Genomic DNA, 22502 nt, shown 5'->3' with positions numbered 1-22502 from the left:
CCAGAAGAGGGCACCAGATCTCATTGTAGGTGGTTGTAAGCCACCATGAGGTTGCTGGGAATTGAATTCAGGACCTCTGGAAGAACAGTCAGCATCCTTAACCTCTGAGCTATCTCTCCAGCCCCGAGATAATTGTTTTCAATACTAGCAATAGTGTGTCCATCTTAGTGTTCTGTTGCTGTGAAGAGACATCCTAACCATGGCTACTCTTAAAAGGAAAAGCATTTGATTGAAGATTGCTTACAGTGCAAAGTTTTAGGTTTGTCATCATGTTGGGAAGCATGGCAGCATGCAGGTAGACATGGTGCTGGAGAAGTAGCTGAGAGTTCTACATCTGGATCCACAAGCAACAGGAAAAGGGAGACTCTGGGTCTGGCTTTGGCTTCTCACTCCCAGTTACATACTTCCTCCAGGAAGATAGGAAATTAAACTAAAACTGGGCTAGAAACTTCTGCTGGCAAGCTTTCACATTGTCAGGAGGAGCTATGCATGCTACTGGGGGCTAAAATGCATCCGTCAATGGTCTATGAGCCCTACAAGCTACAGTACCAACTCACAAGGCAATACATGCCCACAGGTATTAATGGCACAAATAGTACGGTGGTAACCATTTGCTTCTGCTGAATCTGAGGCCTGCTTCACAAGGGGGACCTTATTCCTGATACTATGAACACAATCAAAATGGCTACAAGTTCCTAGAATACTTAACCACAGTTGTTTACATAAGTTGTTATGGCATCAAACTGCCTTTAAAATATTTTTATTTATGCCCATAGACAAATACTACACTCAGCCTTAAACAGAGATGCTTCTCTTTGCAAAGGACTGTACAAATAAGTGAGGACCCAACATTAAGGCTTCAACAGTGGTGTGGGATTCTCCCTCTGTATTCTGTGATTGCCATTAATGAATAAAGAAACTGCTTTGGACATATAGCAGGGCAGAACTTAGCTAGGCAGGGAAAACTAAACTGAATGCTAGGAGAAAGGAGGTGGAGTCAAGGAGAAGCCATGGAGCTGCTGCCAGAGACAGAAGCACTGAAACTTTGCTGGTAGACCACAACCTTGTGGTGATTCACAGATTAATGGAAATGGGTTAAATTAAGATGTAAGAATTAGCAAATCTAGAACTAATTTACCAAGCAGTGATTTAAATAATATGGTTTCTGTGTGATTATTATGGGAGTCTGGGTGGCCAGGAAACGAACAAGCATCTATCTCCTACAACAAACAGAACATTTATGCCACCATCTCCATGTCTCAGAAAATAAGAAGTTTCAGAAAGAATATAAGAAGGGTTGCAAAATGCTGTCTTCTGTGCATGACACTGCTATTATAGATAGATCCCACAAAGGCAGAGGTTAAGCCGGGTGGTGATGGCACACAGTCTTAACCCAGGCACTCAGAGACAGAGGCAGGTGGATCTCTGAGTTGGAGACCCGCCTGGTCTACACAGTGAGTTCAGAATAACCAGTACTACACAGAGAAATCATGTCTCAATAATAATAATAATAATAATAACACAGAAATTAAAAAACAGCAGAAGTTATCTGTGCTAAGTCTGTACAAGACTGAGCCTGTCATCAGTCATGGGTGGAGAAGGTTCACACAGCTGAGTTTTTGGCTGTTAGTAAGTTTTGGGGAAGGGCATTATCTTCAATTATGGGCCCACAGGTGAGCCTACCAGGGTAAAATGGATAATTTAAAACTTCTGGTCACCCAGATGGCCCTGGATAAACGCTGTGTAGCAAGACCAAAAAGAAAAAAGAACTGAATGTGAGAAGGGCAGGTTTTTAAGGAAAGGGATTGATGGGAGTGGAAGGGCACTAGTGGGAATGGGAGTCACCATAGCAGGCACGTATGAAACTGGAAAAGATCAAGTTTTTCAGAATAAAGAAATCTCAGGACTGGAGAGATGACTTAGCAGTGGAGAGCACTAGCTGCTCCCCAGAGGATCCGGGTTCAGTTTCCAGCACCCACATACAGCTCACAACTGTCTGGAACTCCAGTCCCAGAGAATCCAACATGTTTACACAGACATACATGCAGGCAAAACACCAGTGCACCTAAAATTTTAAAAAAAAAAAAATTTTCTTAAAAAAAATCGGAGGGGGGTGGCTAGAGACATGGCTCAGAGGGTAAGAGCACTGGCTGCACTTCCAAAGTCCTGAGTTCAATTCCCAGCAACCACGTGGTGGCTCACAGCCATCTGTAATGAAATATGCTGCCTACTTCTGGCCTGCAGGGACATACGCAGGCAGACCACTGTATACTTAATAAATAAATAAACCTTAAAAAAAAATCTGGGTGGTAAATAACAACTGTGCCTCTATCGTACACAAAACAGCAGCTCAGTGTGCTGCTACGCATTAGAGTGAGCAAAACCGTCACTCCCAGTCTAGGTGGGCTACTTAAAAGCGAGGCAGAAAGAATTCGGTTGTTATAATAGCACATCCTTAGAAAACCACACAATAATGCATCTTTCTCCTCTTAGTAATATCATGGCTGACTGAATGTTGGCTCTATTGATCATTGAAACCATCTAGTAGGTTTGAGATTTTATCGGAATAGTTATGAATATGAAGTAAAGCAAGATAAAAGACTAACACAATAAAACTGGCATTGGCAAGTCAATCCCAATTCTATAAAATAACCATAAATGTACAATACACACTAACTGCACTTGTGAGCCTTCAAAGTTTTCTTTTAAAATTTGACTACTGACAAAAGTCCTTTTCCCCCCTCTGCTTAAATTTTGTCATAGCAAACAAATCTATTCAGGACATTCTACTCAACTTAAATTTGATATAACCAGGGAAGTAATGCATGCTAGTTAGGAAATGGGCAACATTTAGCCCAGGACTTAGAGAATGGCTAGTTCTAGTCCTTTCCTTTGTTAGCCTCTAGACTCTAGCTTATATCTTCATCTTAGATGAACCCTTACTGCAATGCATCTTCTCTCACAGGAGCTGCTATGGGAACGTGTTGGAGACTGAAGTCGGTGCCATATGGGCTGTGCCGTCAGTTACCTACTGTGTTAATCTGGGCAAGCTGGCTGACCTTAACAGTCCTGCATCCCTTTCTTTATAAAGCAGGGATGATTAAAAGAAAAAACTGGTTCCAACTGGGTATTTTGAGAATTAGAGCAAACATGCTTATAAAGATGCTCCCAACCTGCCTTGTACATCTTGCTCACTTAATTATCCACTTCATTGCTGCTGACATTTTCTGCTACACAATTATCCCCTTGGTTCATTTGCATTCTGACTCCTAGTGTTTTTCTGAAATTAGTAGATGCTCAATTAAGTGTTGAGCTCAGAGAAGGTAAAGCTATGATAAAGGGAATATTGGTAGTAAGATGTGAGCTGGGAGCAACCTCTGTATACGTCATAAAAGAAATAAAGGGCACTGTTGACTGCTGATAGCAAAGTTCTTAGTCTCAGTGAGAGAGGCAGTGGAGAGGATACACAGAGGATCGATGCTGATAATGGGAATTGGAAGCCTTTGGGCTAGGAGAAGGGGTTTGTAACGGAAGTAACGAATTCAGAAAGCTACCATACCAAATTAAATTGTAAGGGTGTTGGTAGAGGGTATTGAAGAGTTTCAACCATCTGCTGGTGGAGAGAGTCATGGTTGAAGGTCACATTTGGAAGTTATTTGTGGGCATGACCTACAGTTCTATGCATACTTCAAGTTCAGAAACAAACTAGTAAAAAGATTCTTGTTACCTTTATCTATTATTGTTCATTAGAAAGTAATTTAGCCAAAATGTAAGTGGATGCAAGCAATCCAGCCAGCTATCCAGCTCCATAAAATGGCACTTCCTAAAGGGTTGGCTCTTCAGAAATGTGACTACATTTGAGTGAAAGGGTCCTGGAGACAATGATTGTGTAGCTCTTGATGCTCTTCATAAAGACACATGGAAAATGATAACTGTGCTTTAGAGTACTTGAGGCTCTTCATAGAGACACATGGAAAATGATAACCGTACTTTGGAGTGCTTGATGCTCTTCTTAGGGACATGGAAAATGGTAACCATGGTTTGGAGCACTTGATGATCTTCATAGAGACTCATGGGAAATGATAACCATGCTTTGGAGTGCTTGATGCTCTTCATAGAGACGCATGGAAAATGGTAACCATGCATGCTTTGGAGCACTTGATGTTCTTGGAGAGGCCTGGAGTTGGATTCCAGTATCCATATCAAGCATCTCGCAGTTGCCCGTGTCTTGAGGGGATCTGACACCATCTTCTGGCCTCTGTAAACACCCACACATGTGGCATATGCACACAATCACATTGTTTTTAAGTAAGTATTTTAATAAAAAAAAATGATAACCACGAGATAGAGAAACTTTTAGAACTAAACCTAGAGAAAATACGATATCTTTTACACAACTTGCTATGAGCGAGCAGCCGGTTTGTTTATTCACTTCCTACATATTAATTAAGACCAGGAAAAGTAAGATGGCTACAAGGAAGAGGACAGCCTGAAAACCAGATGTAAACTGCCCCTCTGTTAGGAGACCAGTAGACAGAGAGCTGAATAAAGTAGTGGACTATATAATTGGTTGAGGTGTGAAAAGAATTTAAACAAAAAGAAATATCAAAAAAAGGAAATTTTAACAACTTTGATACAGAAATTAGAAAAGCACCAATAGTGTCTCAGGGTTTGAGAGTGTACTTTCTCTGACGTGATTATTAGTTTTGCTATTTTCTTAATAGACTATAAGTTAATGTTAGTTATGTGCCTTTAAAAATCCTTCTATGTAGTCACAACACAGTCTCATGTTTAGCCTCTTTCTGTTCTAATCCCTAGGATTTGCAAATGCAGGTAGGTTCCTGGTTTTGCTACAGCCCACTCTCCCGTTCCTGGCCATACACATAAATTCACTGTCAAAGCACATAGAACTTCCTCAGAAAATAATGTTTGTCTGGCTTACCACTGCTTTTTCTCTGATAAGCAAAATGATGTGTGTATATTGCCATGTATAAATGCTGGTGTCTTGCTCTGTGTGTGTGTGTGTGTGTGTGTGTTTTATATATAATATTCACAAAATATTACCATGATTCCATTTTCTGGTTGCTAGGAGGAGTATGATGCATGTAATTAAAACTTGCCCCTGAACTGGAGTTATAGGTCAGGGTAGTGCTTGTCCCAGCTTGTGCAAGGTACTGCATTCCCTCCTCACCTTTTGAGTTCTTTTATAGTAACAGTGTATGGACAAAGAACAGAAAGCATACAGACTGTAGCATTGATGTCCATTGTTTATGTTGTAGGTGCTGTCGGCACTAAATAGAATGCAGAAGGCGCAAAACTGGATGTTTAGCAAGCCTGTTGTCTACTTCAGGGAAGAGAATTGGTTAGGGATTCACATCAGCCAAAAGAAGCCTCTGGTGGCCTTGAATGTGAAGAGATTTAAGCAGCCAGAATTCATTTTTTTTTTTCCATTTTGGTTTGTGTAACAGGAAGAGCGGCTGCTTGTGTCGTCCCGGCCGCCTGGCTATCTTACACCCGAAAGAATCACACAGAAACTGTATTCATTTAAACATTGCCTGGCCCATTAGCTCTAGTTTCTTATTGGCTAATTCTTACGTCTTAATTTAACCCATATCTATTAATCTGTGTATTGCCACATGACTGTGGCTTACTGGCAAGATTCTAACCAGCGTCCGTCTCAGGCAGGAGATCCATGGCATCTCTCTGTCTGCCCTTCTTCCCAGCGCTCAGTTCTGTCTACTCCGCTTACCTAAATTTTGTCCTATCAACTAGGCCAAGGCAGTTTCTTTATTCATTATCCAGTGAAAGCAACACAGAAACAGAAGGAATTCCTGCACCAGGTTTGAGTCAGCAGTCACTGTCTATCGCCTGTGTGTCAGGATAAATCCCAGCATTGGTGCTGGATATGAAAAGTAGGTGGTGTGTCCTGGAGGATGCATAGCCCAGTGAAAAGGATACCATAGGAAAGCAGTGTGGGGTGAAAGCAGCACAATATCATGTGAAGGCTCCACATGGGCGCCAGTGTTGTCAACTGCGTGTCGCAGTCTGCCCAGCACAAGGCCCATCCGTGTGTAGGAAGATAACATGGCAACTCGAGGCTGAATGCCTTGAGTGGAGCAGCAAGCGTAGGATGTTTCAGCACTGCCCTCCCGCTGTTGGGAAGGCTCAGCCCTAAGACCTGAGAGATGCCAGCACCAGCAGCGTGTGGCTGTGCATGTCCTTTCTGCACGGTGCTAGTCACAGTTGTGTGAGCAAAGCAGAGCAGAACATCTGTCTTCTCCACTCTCTTCCTCGCCATGGTGACAGTGGCCTTCTACTCCTGCAGAGAACAGTGCTCACTGGCTCCTCCTGTGGCCTCTGTCAGTGTTGTCTAAGAGACCTGCCTGCCGCCATTTGTGCTCTGTGTCACTTCCTGCCATGGCAGTGACTTTACACATTGGTGAATGTCATGTTCCCATTGAAAGCAACTTCCCTCCAATTAATTTTTTTAACTGCTTCTTTTTTTTAATTTTATTTATTTATTATGTATACAACATTCTGCCTCCATACATGGCTTAGAAGAGGGTGCCAGACCTCATTACAGATGGTTGTGAGCCACCATGTGGTTGCTGGGAATTGAACTCAGGACCTTTGGAAGAGCAGGCAATGCTCTTAACCACTAAGCCATCTCTCCAGCCCTCCAATTAGTCTTAATTGGTATTTTAACTCAGTGCCTAAAAACGTAGGGACTTAGTTGATATTTGTTAAATGAGTAATATAAACTTTGGGGGCTGTGAGATCTCATTTACTCTTTAAAGGTAATTCTAGAGGTAGCTGAGTTTGGCAATGATACTGAAAAACTTTTTTAATTATTATTTCTTTTTCTTTTAGAAAAATGACGTGGGATTAGTAGAGAAACTTTCTCTGCATAAACAGCGGTTCATGCTGTTTTCCTCCCTGGAGCATGGGGGAGAGTATTACATGACGCCCCGGGACTTCCTCTTCTCAGTCATGTTTGAGCACGTGGGGCGTGAGTGACTTCTTTTTTTTTTTTTTTGTAAACTTAAACATGAGTATTGGAAACCCTGTTTTCAAGATTAGTGACAGCTTTTTTGAATTTGAATTATCACCATTCTGTTTTGTGTATGTTATTGTTATGATATGACAGTTGTAAACTTTCATGTGTATCTATCTTAGAAGTAGTTGTTTTGTATGGGTTTTTTAAATGAAAAAAAAAGTGTGTTTTTAAGCTGCCACTAAAAAGATTATTTAATAATTTGGATATTATTAGTTTTTGGTGGAACTGAGGTTTTAAATTGAGAGGAAAAAAACTAGACTAATTATTAAGGAAAGCCATATATCAGTTATTATGTTATTATGCTGTAAGTAGAAAAATTCTGAAAAAAACATAACCGAAAATTAAAATAACAAAGGACAATGACTTTATAAACGGTAAGCTCACAATTATCCCAAGATGGCAGAAACCCCAGGTGTACCCGGTCCCTGGCTCACCCCAACAGACTGTGTGCGCCACAGTGCTGTGAACCTTCTCATGCTGACACAATGTAACAAAATACTGGCTTCTCAGTAAGTAAGCTAATGGACAGGAGAAGTGTGAGGACAGCGGTGCGGGGCAGTCAGCAGGGTGGAGTGCACAGGGAAGGGCTGAGCAGGGCAAAAGCAGGTGAACACCATCAGGAATCCTGGGCACAGGAAGTCCCCCAGTCACTGGAGACGGAGAGCTTGGGCATTTCTTGGAGATCACATTGAAGAATAAATAAGGGCTAAATTGTACAAAAGATCTCAGCGACAGCTCACCCACTCAAGGAATGTTTACTTGGCAGGGCTATGTGGACTTCATCTTGAGGAAACAATGAAGGTTTGGAGATTAGAAAATAAAGTAATAAAAGTGTGCTTAGGTTATTTTAATAAAGCTCCATGGAAGGAAATTTAGCAGTATGTGTCAAAACTTTTAAAATGTTGACCTACATTGATATAGTAAGATACTAAGCAAAGATTTAACAGATAGTTTGGGTCACATGTGGTGGCACACGTCTTTAATCCCAGCTCTCAGGAGGCAGAGGCAAGCGAATCTCCATGAGTTCAAGGCCAGGCTGGTCTACAGAGTGAGTTCCAGGACAGCTAGGACTACATAGTTGAGACCCTATCTCAACCAAACAAGTAAATAAATAATAATTTAACCTCTGACATGAACAGAACTTGGACATTATCACTCCTGTCCTCACAGCAGAAAAAAAAAGGTTAAAAACTATAAAAGCAGCGACCCAAGTCCATCAAGGGTCCCAGACTTAAGGTCCCTGGGTACTCTGACCTAAAACTAGAGACAGGTAGATCCACGGGGTCAGTCAGGGTTTGCTCAGATAAGAAGTCACCTGGAATCTGCCAGGACTTTATGTCAAATAGTTTAAGAATAATTAGCCGCTAGAATCTGAGTATAGACCTACTTGAGGGATTAAAACTCCTGAAGAGGAGCAGTTCATGTGGCTTGAATGGTAAGAGCGCTCAGTTCTTCAGTCCTTCAAAGCCATGTGGAGTAGAAGGAAAAACACCAACTCCACAGAGTTGTCCCTTTAGCCCCACTTGTATGCCATGGCATTTGCTGGCGCACACATACACTAATAATAATAATAGTTTTAAGGTTTATTTTTAATTAGGTATGGGTTTGTGCTCCTGAGTGCAGATTCCCCAAAGACTGGAAGTCTGGGGTTCCTGGAGCAAGAGTCATACTGTTTTCAGCTGCCCGGCCTAGGTGTAGGGACATGAACTTGAGGAAATGGCTCAGCAGCTAAAAGCTTTTGTTGTGCTTTTAGAAGACCCAGGTTCAATTTCTCAGCATCCACATGGTGATTCACAACTCTCTGTAATTCCTATTTCAGAGGATCCAGTACCCTCTTCTGACCTCCACAGGCACCAAGTACACACGTGATATACATTGTAGGCAGAACACTCACACACACACACACACACACACACACACACACACACACCCCCCTTTAAAAAAAAACAAAAAACTACCCCTCACTGACAATTCTAGTTCTATGAAATAGAAACTCATTCTAGACTGTTATAGCCAAACAGAGTTTGCTCTCATAAAAGATGAAAATCTTATGAGAATCAATAGATGTCGCTGAGGGTGCTGTTCTGCTCAGCTGCACCCTGCTGAGCCGTCTGTCAATTACTAATAGGTGTATTTGAGTCTCCGGTGGTTCACGTGTACATCATTTCTCCTTTTGGCAGTGTGTGTATCTGTGTGTGTCTCCCTGAGATAAACATTTCTTAAATAAGACAAAGTGCTAACCAAAAGAACAAGATTCACCCTTATTAAAATAGAACTTTATTCATCAAAAGTTGCCTTAAAGAAATTGAAACAACAAACCCAAAACTGGCAGGATTTATTTATAACACACAGAATGAACAAGAGTTAACATGTACATATGAAGCTACAATTTTAAAAAAGTATGCACACGGAAGAGTGAAGGTCAGGTCATCTCAGAGTATGCCAGGTGACATGGTAATTACTTTAGAGTGACATCACTGAAGAAGCTGTCACTACAGAAAGGGCCATTTGGCCTGTCTTTCCCTACATGCAACAAGCCATAAAGATTCTTTTGAGAGGGACATCCTTCACAAAGCAAAGCCAGAAAAACAGCCTTGATCACCAGACTGGTGACTGCGGTAATTCATCACAGCCCCAATTAACAAGTTCTTTGAAGTAACCTTTAGCTTCCATTAGGTTCTACCGCCACCCCGCCCCATATCTCTTAACGACATCCCTAGGATATAGCTTAGTGGAGAGATCCATTTGTCCTGTCTGTCCTTCCTAAATTGATTGTTGTCTAAATATCAAAGCATCTTGGCTTTGGTTGTTTCTTCAAGCTCCACTTTCTTGTGAGGCTTTCCTCATACATGTCAACTTAATAAAACAGATTTCTTTATCGACTCATTAGATCCCACCGAAGAGCCCTCCTAAGGGCTAAAGGAACTTACTTACCTGGGATGTGTGAGGCCCTAGCTCCCATCCCTAGAACTGCTCAAGACGACTAAGCAGGGAAGAGTGCTCTCCTCTCTTGATCTTTTTCTCACCCCCTCCTCTGTACAGCTATTAAAAAGTGGAAGAAATAGATATTCACAGAAGAGAAAACAAGAAAATGAACATAAATTCTTCCCTTGTTTGTAACTGTGGTGGGATAAAATTCTACACCTCTTATATTGGCAGGTATAACAACAAAGTTGGAGGAGGCTGTAAATCAGAGGTGGAGAGCTCCAAGAACTTTTATACACTCTTGGTTGGAAATGGAAAGCTCCATCTGCTTTGGAAAACAACTTGTAACTGCCTTGCAAAATTAAACATTATAGAATTTTCTACCAACATTCACATTCCTAGGTGTATATACTCTATAGCCAGTAGGAACACTTGCTGGTGTGTCCTAGGTATCCAAAAGAGTGTCTATAGCAGCAGCCTTGGGTTAGCAGGAAAGCTAGAAACCATCCACATGTCCACCGGTGAGAGAGTGGATAAAGCAGGGTGTGCTCACAATGGGGAATTCTGTTCATAAGAGTGAGTAAACTTAGTATCTGTTATAGCAGCATAAAGAACACATAAATCCACTGCTCACTGAAACTGATAGAAAAATGAGGAATCACAGTTACAGTCTCTGGAAATGTGTCTGAGGTGTTATAGGAAATTTAGAAATGCCTATTCAAGTTAAGCTGCTAAGATTGATGAGAAAGTGTTCAAGTCTAGAGTGCTTTAACTAAGACTGGCATTCTCCCTGCCTGTTGCAACTCAATGAGACGGAAACTGGTTCTAGCCTACGACGCAGGAACACAGCCCTGAGGGCTATTGGGAGGAGCGGTGCTCTAGGCTTTACTTTAGAACTTTGCTCCTGCCCTGCCCCTGGAGCCGGAATGCTGTGGGGCGGCTGAAGGGTGGGAGCACCCTCTCCCACCCAGTCAGTCCTTAGTTGCTTATTTGTAGAGTGGACTGGAGTCTCTGCCTTTCATTCTCTTCCACCAGGAACACTGGAGATCTGGCTGCTCTTGTTATGGCTTGAAAGGCAGAGGGGATTCAGAAGAGATGAAGACCCAGGGTTCACTTGCTGGAGAAAGAGCAGCACCCTTGTCCTTCTGTCTGGCTCCAGAACTCTGGCCTGAGTGATAGCAATAGGTTAAGTAAAAAACTTCTGGTCTCCTCATTTTTAACATAAAATGGAGATTTTCAGGCACTCTCAGAAACAGGCACAGGTGGGTCAGCTAGACACACTAGACTAGACATGCCTGTAATTGGAACACACTGGAAGTTGAGGCTGGAAGATTGCTAGTGTGAGGCCAGCTAAGATCCACAGGAAGCAAAATCCTGTTTCCAAAAAAACAATAAACAAGTTGGTGTAGGTTGTGGTAAGAGGTAGTTGAGCTGTCAGAGATAGATTCAGGCCAACCTACATGCTGACTGCTCTGCCTAACAACACTTGGGAAGGAGACAAAACTGGGGTGGGGGAGCTTTCCAGAGGTCATAACAAATATTAACCACCCACAGTGGGGATTATTCCTTCATGGGAACCTAAATTCAAAAGATGATCTCTAGAGCAGTGTGTGTCTAGGGTTCTCATCAAGTCAGCAGGGCCAGATTGTCTGGATTCCGCACCCTAGTGAGCTGCTCCGGAGGAACTCAACAACTCCCAAACCGTCCCATGCCTCACTGGGGCGTTCCCTCAGGTTTAGCACTGTTAGAGGGCAGGGTGAGACATAGTCTTTACTAAAGACTGTCTGACCAGACACTATGCACATTCACAAGCAGTAAGTGAGCCATGGAGAAGGAGCCAGATTCCCACATGTGTCATCTGAATTGTCCCAGTCCCAACAGCAGAAGCTGAAATACAAAGAAACAAGACCTGTGACTGAACAGAAGTGGGCAAGAGAAATTGCTTGTGGAGCAATCAGATAACAGATTTAACAGAAAAAGACATCAAAATAGCCCCTAAAATATGTTCAAAGAACTACAGTAAACTATGATTAAAGACTGTGACATTTCTACTTTTATTATTCTTTGGAATGCGGTTAAACCATCAGAAGGCACTGAGCCAAATCAAGACTTCAGTAATTTTGCAAGCCAAATAATACATCCTTTATGCATATGATGTTTCATCTTCATTTTTCATCGTGGATAAGATAATCTTGGTTACATTCCTACAGATCACGATGAACAGCAAAACAAAGATAAACTGAGCCAAACCACTGACCCGTGGTCTCTGGGTAAATGAAATGCTGCAAAGCAATCTAAGATTTATTAGATTTTAAACTCATTTACCTGGTATTATATTTTTGGCCTTTTGTTACTGGTGTGCTTAATTAATACAATTGATGAGGCTTATGTAAGCATTCTGCATAGCTCCCCAGATAGACACTGGCAGCTCCTTTCCTGAGCCCTGCAGACTTGGGTCTCTGCTGTGTGCTCTGCTTGCAGCACAGGCTCTCTGGCCAGAACACCATCTCCCCTTTTAAATTCTGTCTTGCTGCACTCCCTTCCAGGGACATTTTTTACACCGTTCACAGCCCATGCTACTAATTGTCCTAATTTTACAGTCAAATTTCAAAATTTGCATCTTTAGCAACAACTAATTAATTATCCTCAACTTCCCTGCTACCCAGGGTGTCTATTCTCTGCCCTCATAAAAATGTCTCGCATCCACTGTTCTGTCATTCCAAGGCCCCTTTCTCCTCTGTCCTGCAGCCACAGGGTTTGCGACTTTTTCACTCTGATAACTACTTGATAATATCCCTTTTATTGAAACTGCTGGGAAGTCACACACAGATTGGAGCCACTAAATTCAACCTCACCTAGATCCTCCAAGTCATTTGTGTCGTATGCCAGTTCACTTTCTCTAGCTTTCTTCATCAGCTTGCCCAAATTCCTCAATTTCTCAGCCTCACTGTTGATCACATCCACAGATTTCACCTGTTTCTAAGTGAGCAAGTGGAGGCTGAAAGTCAAGGAACCATTTAGAGTGCTCTCGGGCCGCGTTAGCTAGAGCCGCTTACCTCTCCCCACCTTGCCTACCTCCCTCCCTGTTTGCAGGAGGGGTGCTTCTCCCCTTCAGCTAGTAGAAATGTGACCAACACAAGAGTTTGGGGGGGGGGGTTGTTTATTTAGTTTTGTTTTTCAAAACAGGGTTTCTCGATATAATAGCTCTGGCTGTCCTGGAGCTCACTCTGTAGACCAGGCTGGCCTCGAACTCACAGAGAGCTGTCTGCTTCTGCCTCCTGAGCATTGGGATTAAAGGTGTGCGCCACCACACCTGTTGAGAAGAGTTTTACCATTGGACTGAGAGGATGGTTGAGGCACAGTGGGATAGAGGAGAGGGTTCTTCTAGGACCAAGGCCCTGAGAGGACAAGGGTGAGGAGCATGGTGGAAGCTGGAATTAACCAGCCCTTGGAAAGGCCCTCACAGCATCAGGAAAGGTAGTTATCATCCCTGTTTCTGCTCTCATGAGTGAGAAAGCAGTTTCAAGTTGTAAGAAAGGGAAGAATGTCAGAGGCTTGCAGAGGTAGCCTTAGTAGTAAGAGATAATGGATTAAAAAGACAGTGTGATTGCCAGTAGCCTTATTAAAGTTTCGTGTGGGGCCAGCTATCAGTTGCTCAAGAAATCTGGGCAAGAGGCACAGAAGTGACACATCACTCCCTTGTCTCTGTTCCAGTCTCTCTGTGCTCGTGCGTTTTTAATCAAGCACCCTTGAGGTGCTTCCTCCCATCGGTTAAGTGAGAAGTATTGAACATATGTGAGGTGACTTACTACAGAATGTGTCACTGTGCTAGGCCACAGGGTAGTACATGGAGTCGCGTGGATGGAAGCGGTCTCACTGTTGCTGGGTTAGCGCCAAAGCCTCCTGACTTGTTTCTAGATCCACAGAGTAGTAGTATCTGCTTCAGAGTGTTGTGGGGTTGGTGAATTAGAGAGCGTGAGAAAAAAGTCTGTCCATTTTAAAAACGGAAACTGTTCAATCTGTAGAGTAGAAAATGCAGTCAGCCAGAATCAGATGCCTGCCACCTAGTAGTTACCAGCATTATTAGCACACGTCTTTTTTGGCCTGTAAATTTTTTTACAGAGACAGGATTCACATGCCGTAAGGTTTACCCTTTAAAATACACCCTTTTCCTTACAGATGTAAGACCTTGCGTTGTCTGCTGTGTACGTCATAACCAGCCTCTTCTGTTTAATGCCAGAGCAGTTTCCCTCTGTCATTGCTGCTTGAAAAAATGTTGACTGTTCCATTAGTATGCTATAATTTAATTATATGGGAGCATTTAAATTTCCTACAGTTATTTTACTAATATGAATATTTTTGTAGTGAGTATAGTTTTTTATGTCTTTGCTTAACTGATTCTAAAATAATTTTCTGAACTTGTAATCATGAAATACAAACACTAAGACTTCTTAAGAGTATTATTAATTTGTCTGCTAAGACAAAGAATCTGATAATTTCTGTTTCCTGCCTAACTGGGAATTTTCTCATCAACTTTCAATAATTGTTTTATTTCATTACATTTATCAAGAAGTACTATGTTGTAATATGTTTTTCTCTTTTGGCTTTGGGGGGCCCACCACCCAGCTCCCAAATAAATCCCACCTGGAGGCTCATTCTTAGTTATGAATGCCTGGCTCTAGCGTGGCTTGTTTTTTGTCAGCTTTTTCTTAAATTATCTTTTGCCTCTAGGCTTTCACCTTTCTCTACTTTCTCTACGGCTTGTTGCATAGCTGGGCAGGTGGGCCCTGATGTCCTCCTCTCCTTGTTCTCTTTCTGTTGTTCCATCTTCTCTCGTTGCTCCTTTTATACTCTCTGCCTGCTGCCCCGCCTATCCTTGCTTCTGCCTCGCTATTGGCCCGTCATCCCCTTATTAGGACCATCAGGTGTTTTAGACAGGCAAAGAATCACAGCTTCACAGTTAATCAAATGCAGCATAAACAAAAGTAACACACCTGAAAATAATATTCTACAACTCACTATTTTTTTAGATTTCAAGAGCAAAATTTTACCCTAGAGTAATAAAAATGGACAGAGAACATCACACCCTTTCTGAGTAACATGTTTAGTGCACGGAGCAGTGAGTCACAGATGGCATGTCCATGTCTGCCTGTTAAGAAGCTTGATCATGTTCGCCTCCCTTTCTTTGCTCTTCTTCCCCATGCCATCCTCTTCCTTTCTTTTATGTCTTTTTATTAAGATTCTGCTTGTGAAAGAAAATGTGTTTGTCTTCTGAGCCTGCTCTAATTCATCTAATATGATGATCTCCAGGTGCTCCCGTTTTCCTGCAAGTGACACAACTTCTTTACGGCTGAGTAAAGTGTCATTGTATATCTGGAGCATGCTTCCTTTTCCTTTTAGCTAGTGTGGACACCTAAGCTGCTTCTGTACCGAATGCAGTGTTGAACATGGAAATTCCAGTTCTCAAAGCACAGGAGGATGCTAAAGCCACTGTTCAAAAATGTACTCAGCTGTGAAGCCAGCGCTCTATGGAGTCTTGTACCCCTTACTCCAGCCAAACAGAAATCAGAATTCTCAGGGCACTTGAGGATGGTACAAGAGTAGCCAGTTTCATCATCGCTCGGTAGATGACATTTTCACTCTGGCTTTTTTGAAAACACACAAGCACATGCGCACACCCTTGAGATGGTGCCCAACAAGGATATTCTTGGTTGTCACCCTGTAAGGTGACAAATAACTCAAAACTTCCTTATCCCCTGATGCATCACCATTCCATCCCCAACTGAGGATTGGCTGCATGGCCTGCTTTAAAAACAGGCGTCCTTTGTAATCTTTGGGGCAGACTGCACCTCCCCCGAAATGCGGGAATATTCCCACCCTGTTCTCCTAAGTTCTGCAGACATTTCTCCTGCTCGCATTGTGCTTTGTTGTTGCACCCCCTGATGCCTCTCAGGCTGCAGAAAAAGCCATCAGACACACGTGATGTCTGTTTTACTTTCGTGTTTATGTCAGTGGGAAACTGCAAGGAAAGCTCATTTCTCAGTATCAGTGTTTACTGTTTTGGAATATGACAGTAAAGAGGTGTTAACCCAGAAGACTTCCTTAGTGCCCACAGCATTCCAGCCCCTTCTCTTTGACAGTTGAAGCATTTCATTCAGTTCCCACGTTAATTCTATCGTGTTTATAAAGCAGAGGCTGGTACCAGATCTTGCCTCTGTGCTCCGTGCTCCTGTGACTGCTGAGTGATGTGGTAGACATAGACCCCTTCCTGGCACATCAGGCCACAGATGAGCCTAGTGCTTATAACACCCACTCCTCTGTTCCACGACCATCCTATATACAGATGAACAGATTTTGTAATTACCATGAAATGACCAATGTTTCTATTTTAATTTTTATTCACAACAACCAAATGCCTTTATAATCATATGCTACTGATGAATCAGTTCTGTGAAGACGAGTCCATAGTTCCGTTACTGTCTTCACTTGGGTCAGGTTGTCCAGTATCTGACTGAGATACTGGCAGTATTATGAGCTAAATCATCTTGTTTGTTTATATGTATGTTGAGGATAGTACTACATTCAAAAGCCTAGGACCTGGGAGTGGGAGTGGAATTCTCTGAAAATTAATTTCACACCTTCATGCAAAGCACTCACCTACACAGTTAAGCAGATATGAGGTCTCCCTTCTTCGGGAGTTTCTATAGTTTACTTCTTGTCCTAATTCTGGTAGTATATTATCATTCATGACTTTACTGTTGCACTGTTCAGTGCTATTTCTCTGACACCGAATGTTACTGGGTTGGCCATTTGACAGTCTGACGTCCAGCTCTAAGCTAACAGACATTACCTAACTCATTAAGTTTCAAATAGATTTTTTTAAAGCACATAACTTTTTTTAAAGTTCAAAAGATGCATCTAACTATCACATATTAGAAGCCACCTCAGATCCTCGATTCCCTCAGCTTCCCACTGCCAGTTATTGCCACCTCACAGGCTTCCGAACAGAGTGCAATCTTTTTTCAAACTGGGAGAACTAAAAATAAATATACAAGGTAATGAAATTTGTAGTATAAACCTTAAGAAAAAATGTTAGGAGACCAAGCATGGTGTCACACACCAAGGCAGGAGGGTCACCAGTCTGAGGCCAGTCATGATGGTGCACACCAAGGCAGGAAGGTCACCAGTCTGAGGCCAGTCATGATGGCGCACACCAAGGCAGGAGGGTCACCCGTCTGAGGCCGGCAATGGTGTCACACACCAAGGCATGAGGGTCACCAGTCTGAGGCCAGCCATGATGGTACACACCAAGGCAAGAGGGTCACCAGTCTGAGGCCGGCTATGATGGCACACACCAAGGCAGGGAGGTCACCAGTCTGAGACCAGCCTAGTGACCCTTCAAGAAATAAAGACTACCCTTCAAGAAATAAAAAGAAAAACATTATGATAAATTTGAATTATGATCAATTTCTTTTAAGTTAATATTTTGAATTTTAATTAAAAGTGATAAAACTGCCTCCATAATTATATGCATAATTAAGCTGTTAGATTAGGAATTAAAATAGTCCTGGGTATGTTGCCACACAAACTCATGAAATAAGACAAAAGGATGGCTTATCTCAGGTGTGCCTGTACTACAAAGCAAGTTCCAGGACAGTGAAGACTATATAACATAACTTGTGTCAAAAGCAAACAAAAAGTTAAAATATATGTATTGCACCATTTTCTAGAGAAAGTAATCATCATTATATTAGTAATTTTATACACACTTTACAGACACTTAGAGTTGCAGGTTATATAGTAACTTACATGCTATGATGGACTTTCACTCACAGGCACATAATGCTCAGCGAAAAACCAGGATAGTAACATGAAACCTCACAGGTAAGATTGTAGATGTTTCTATGCCTGCATAGTAATGTTCATCACTAGGTTTGAGACAGACAACGTTTTTTATTTCAATGAATTTGGAGAGCCCACGTAAGGAGCCAGATATAGCGCAGTGGCATACATCTGTAATCCCAGCACTTCTGCAGTGAGATTTGAGGTGGAGACCAAGAGCCACCCAAAAGAAACCCACAGGCCAGCTAGGCTAGAGTGCACACCAGAGCAGAAACATGTGAGACCTGCCTACTAAGCAAGGTGATGGGAAGGGGCTCTTGAAAGTTGTCCTCTGATCACCCTGCATATACTGTAACATGCACACACCAACACTCACAAAATAATGAAATAATAAGAATAGTAAAGTTTTTAAGAAGTTTGAAAACCTGAAAGAGCTTCAGGTTTCTGTTATGTAATAAGACACTGTGAAGAGTGACTGGGACAGTCTTGGTCGCCCCTCTAACTGGGCTGGACAGTGGTATACTTAAGAGATGGCTCTAGGATCGGAACAGGGCAGCTTTCCAAAACTACTCTATTGAAGTGACATCTTTGAATCAGTGAAACTAAAACACTGACTTTAAAAAACAAAGGACCCATGTGGCACAGATCAATGCACAGTGCCCTCGGAATAAAGACTGTAAGATTTCACGTGCGTGAGAGAGACTGAGAATGAGCCTTGCAGGAAACTACAGTATCATTGTGTTCACATTCAGAATTCTTTGGCTCCTGATTTTACATTAGAGATACTGACTAAAGTCGCCAGCTTTATTTCTTACCTAGATTGAGTTGTTCGTTTTAGAAATGATTTTCTTCCCTACTGCAGTCTGAGTTTAGAGAAATGTGAGCGCTAAGTCATGGTTCTCCTTTGTTGTAGGTAAAACACTAGTCAAGAAGCTGGCGAGGAAGGTAAGACGTGCTGGGGCTTTGTGTGTGTGTTTGGGGGACCTGGAAAATGAACTTGTATACCTGAAACTGAAAAAATTTCACTTGTGTGTTTGTCCTAAGGATATCGAGGATGTACTATCAGGAATCAAAACAGCACGCTGTGGATCAACTTTTTTTAGAGACCTGGGTGTTAAAGGTAATTTTCAATCATTGTTAAATTTCTATGTATATATTTAACTAAGTAGTGTTAGATAATTAAACTGGGATATTTGTGCCATGTGATTTTTTTGTTGGAATAAATTTATTTCATCTGTCTGTAAACAAGGTGTTTAATAGTTATGGCATTTTTTAAATGCATATTAAATCAGATGAGTTAGACTATCCCAGATGTAACAAAATGCAGAGAAAGAAATGGACAAATCAGCAACAAGGTTTGTTTTTAAATCTGTACATTATCCACAATGCCCAAACAATAGAAGCAAATGCTAGAATGTCCCTAAAGTAGTGCCATTCGAAAGAAAACCCATCTCGCAATAGCAACAGCTTATTTTAACAATAGTATGTAACAACAGGATACATATGAAAAAAAAATATATCACAAGACAGCCAAGTCCACAATGATGCAACTTGGTATAAAAACCTAATTGCAAATAAAAATTGGTCCTATGAAAAATAAACTGAACACACTCTAGATGACTGTGTTGGGAACCTAAAATCCATAAGGGCAGCCTTTTACAATTTTACTCAAGAAGAGAGCTGGTGTGCAAAGACAAGAAGTCTGAACTACTGCAATGACAGAATGTCCCTAGGAATCTGATCGGTATGGTTATTGTAGTAAGGTCATGGGAGGAAATGCCTTTGCTCTTGACAGTTACACTTTTCATATCCTATAGACACTACAGAGTCTGTGTCAAGTGCAATCATAGTATTAAAAGCAAATCACCGCAGCTCTCGATAGCTCATCGACAAAGGAAGTTAAATAAACCAGGCACTACACAAGAGAATGGAAAAACCAAATACCTCATGTTTGAAGGGAGGGGATGAGAAAAGACTGATGTAAAGACATATGCACGTTTTCCTCCCAACCATGCGCTACAAAAGGAAGACTAAATGAGCCAAGTAAATGCTCAAAGTGCTGAAAAGACATTGATCAAATTAGAGATTGTACAACCAGTACCTTGCTTAATATTAACTTATTTTAGTAATCAGTATCCCATTAATTAATTCCTAAGACAAAGTGATGTCCAATTTGGCATGCCCCCTTTCCCTAATTTCAAGATATCATGCAAATCATTATTGTGCTGCAATGCCAGGTAAAGGTTGGTTACACACAGTGGTTAACATCCAAAGACCCTGTGGGAATCATGACATTAGAAAATAGATAAAGAAAAACTAGCTACCATCTGCAGGCTGGTAGCGCTGTTATTGTAATTGGGGTGGTGATGAAGACATTTGGTAGGTAGAAGGGAGAGGCTGCTTACACATCAGACCTCCTAAGGTATAAAGAGAGTTCATACACTTTGTTGTTAAGTGAGGCTCCATGGACACCTTCCTTTCCCATGACTATAACCAGTGCTCTACCAGCTCTGCCAACAGCAACACTGAATGTTGGCTCCCCACCTTGACTCTTTGTCCGGATATTCACTGTGCAGTCACCATCAACGTATAGGCTATCTCTGATCACTGAACACTTCTTTGCACCAAGAGTCAAGCTGTTGGTAAAGAAACCTTCCCGGCCTTTTCCTACAGTCATATCTATTTCTACTGGTGTGATACTCTGGAAGACGCCCCCAGCCGTGGCCGTCCAGACATATTTGGCGTCGCAGTAGCCGACAATGGCGGCCTCCTGGAAGCAGCCGTCGCCCATCAGGTTATCCATGTAGCTCTGCCAGCCAGCCATCTTCGAGCCCTTTGCACTGCCCTTTGCACTGCAGCAGGGACGGCAGGAACAGAGCGTGCCATGTGATTTAACCAGTGTTTCATGGCATAATAAATGGTTGAGAAATAACTTTCTCAAGTTTTTTTAAGCAATAAAAGATAAATTATTTAACATCAGTGAGTAAGTCCTAGAGAAGGATTGAGGAAAAGTAGAGAGATAGGAGATGAGGCCTGTGTGGAAATTAAGGAGTCCCGTACAAAGAAACAAAAAGGGCAGGCAAAATAAGCAGAGGAAAACCATGAGAATGCTTCCAGGGACTGAGAGTACATGGTAAAGAGGAGAGGTAGGCCAGGCGTGCAGATGCACACTGAAGTCCTAGCCTTTGGAAGGCTATATCCTGATGCCAGACTTTGTCAAAAGATTTTCCCACACTGACTGAAATGATGTAACTTCAGTCCCTGAGTCTTCAACACATCTCTTGATTTATACACATTGAACATCCTTGCCTCCCTGGATACAACCAACATGGCCATAATGTTTATGCTCCTATTGCATTCTTAAATTTAGTTTACAAATTATTGTGACTTTTTGTGTCTGTTTACCAGGAAAATCAGTCTGCAGTCTTCTGTTGCTGCTGTGCACTTATGTGGTGTTGATATCAGAGCTAATACCAGCTTCTCACAATGAGTTTTTGCAGTTTTCCTATCTTTCTGCTTCATGGAGTAGTTTGAAGAGTGTTGGTGTTGCCTATTCCTGGTGTGTTTGGTACAATGAGGAAAGAATCTGGTCTTGGTGTGCTGATGTAAGACCCTTACTGCCTCTGTCTCATTGCTTACTATAGATCTGTCCAAATTAATTATATCTTCTTGATTTAACTTTGATAGGGTACCTGTGACTGTGAATTCATGTCTTCTAGTGTTTTTAGAATGTAGATTTTTCCAGGTAGTCCTTCAAATGATCCTTTGGATTTTGTTGGTATCTGTTGTAATGTGCTGGTTTCATGTTTAATTTGATTGATCCTCCCCTCCCTCTCTTTTAATTTTTTGACCAATAGTTTTTCATCTTGTTTATTTTCTAAAAACCTACTTTGTTTCATTAAGTCTTTGTTTTTTTCTTTTAGTGTTCATCTCATTTCTATCCTCGTATTTCTTACTATCTACTGCTTTGGGCTTTGTCTAGTTCTTGTTTTTCTAATATTTTTAGATGCACCTGTAAGTTACTCAAATTTTTCTGTGAAGTTGCACAGGGAGACCTGAAGGTAACCTCTGGTACCCTCCTCAAGAATACTGTCCACTTCTGTGAGACAGGATTTCTCATTGGCCTAGAGCTCACCAATTAGTCCAGACAGCCAGCCAACCCAGGAGGCCTCTTGTTACCACCTCCTCAGTGCTGTGTTTACAGCATTGTTGGGGGCGGCGGGACGGGCATTCGTTCGTTCCTGGCTGCTCAGACCCAAAATAATCACACAGAAACTGTATTAATTACAACACTGCTTGGTCAATTAGCTCAGGCTTCTTATTAACTAACTCTTACATCTTAAATTAGCGTATAATTCTTGTCTTTGGTAGCCACGTGGCTTGGTACCTTTTGTTATTGAGGCATTTTCATCTTGCTTCCCCTGCATCTGGGTGACAACTGCAGACTGAGCCTTTCCTCGTCTCAGAATTCTTCTATTCTGGTCATTCCACCTATACTTCCTGCCTGGCTACTGACCAATCAGTGTTTTACTAAACCAATACAAGTGACAAATCTTGGGATTTTATGTGGTTGCTGGTGATCAAACCCAGGTCCTCATACTTGCAAAGGAGGTGCATTATTGACTTGAGCCATTCCCAGCCCTACTGTGGTTTCCTAACATAGCAGTCATAGTTAGAA

The 22502-nt window shown here is 41.9% G+C and overlaps 1 protein-coding gene and 1 pseudogene across 1 annotated transcript in view; one reads left to right on the top strand and one right to left on the bottom strand.

Moving 5' to 3' along the window:
• LOC148120211 (calcium uptake protein 2, mitochondrial-like) overlaps positions 1 to 22502 on the top strand; it is a 71731-nt gene that overhangs the window by 19111 nt on the left and 30118 nt on the right. The window contains 3 exon segments of the mRNA XM_087911854.1: positions 6871 to 7009; positions 18738 to 18769; positions 18869 to 18944. Of these exon segments, the coding sequence (XP_087767980.1) occupies positions 6871 to 7009; positions 18738 to 18769; positions 18869 to 18944 (247 nt within the window).
• LOC148120212 (profilin-2 pseudogene) lies at positions 20212 to 20648 on the bottom strand (annotated as a pseudogene).

This window comes from Myodes glareolus, chromosome 12 (genome assembly GCF_982192425.1).
Source record: "Myodes glareolus chromosome 12, mMyoGla1.1, whole genome shotgun sequence".
In the NCBI taxonomy this organism is placed as follows: domain Eukaryota; kingdom Metazoa; phylum Chordata; class Mammalia; order Rodentia; family Cricetidae; genus Myodes; species Myodes glareolus.
This window is presented reverse-complemented; position numbering and strand designations above follow the sequence as displayed.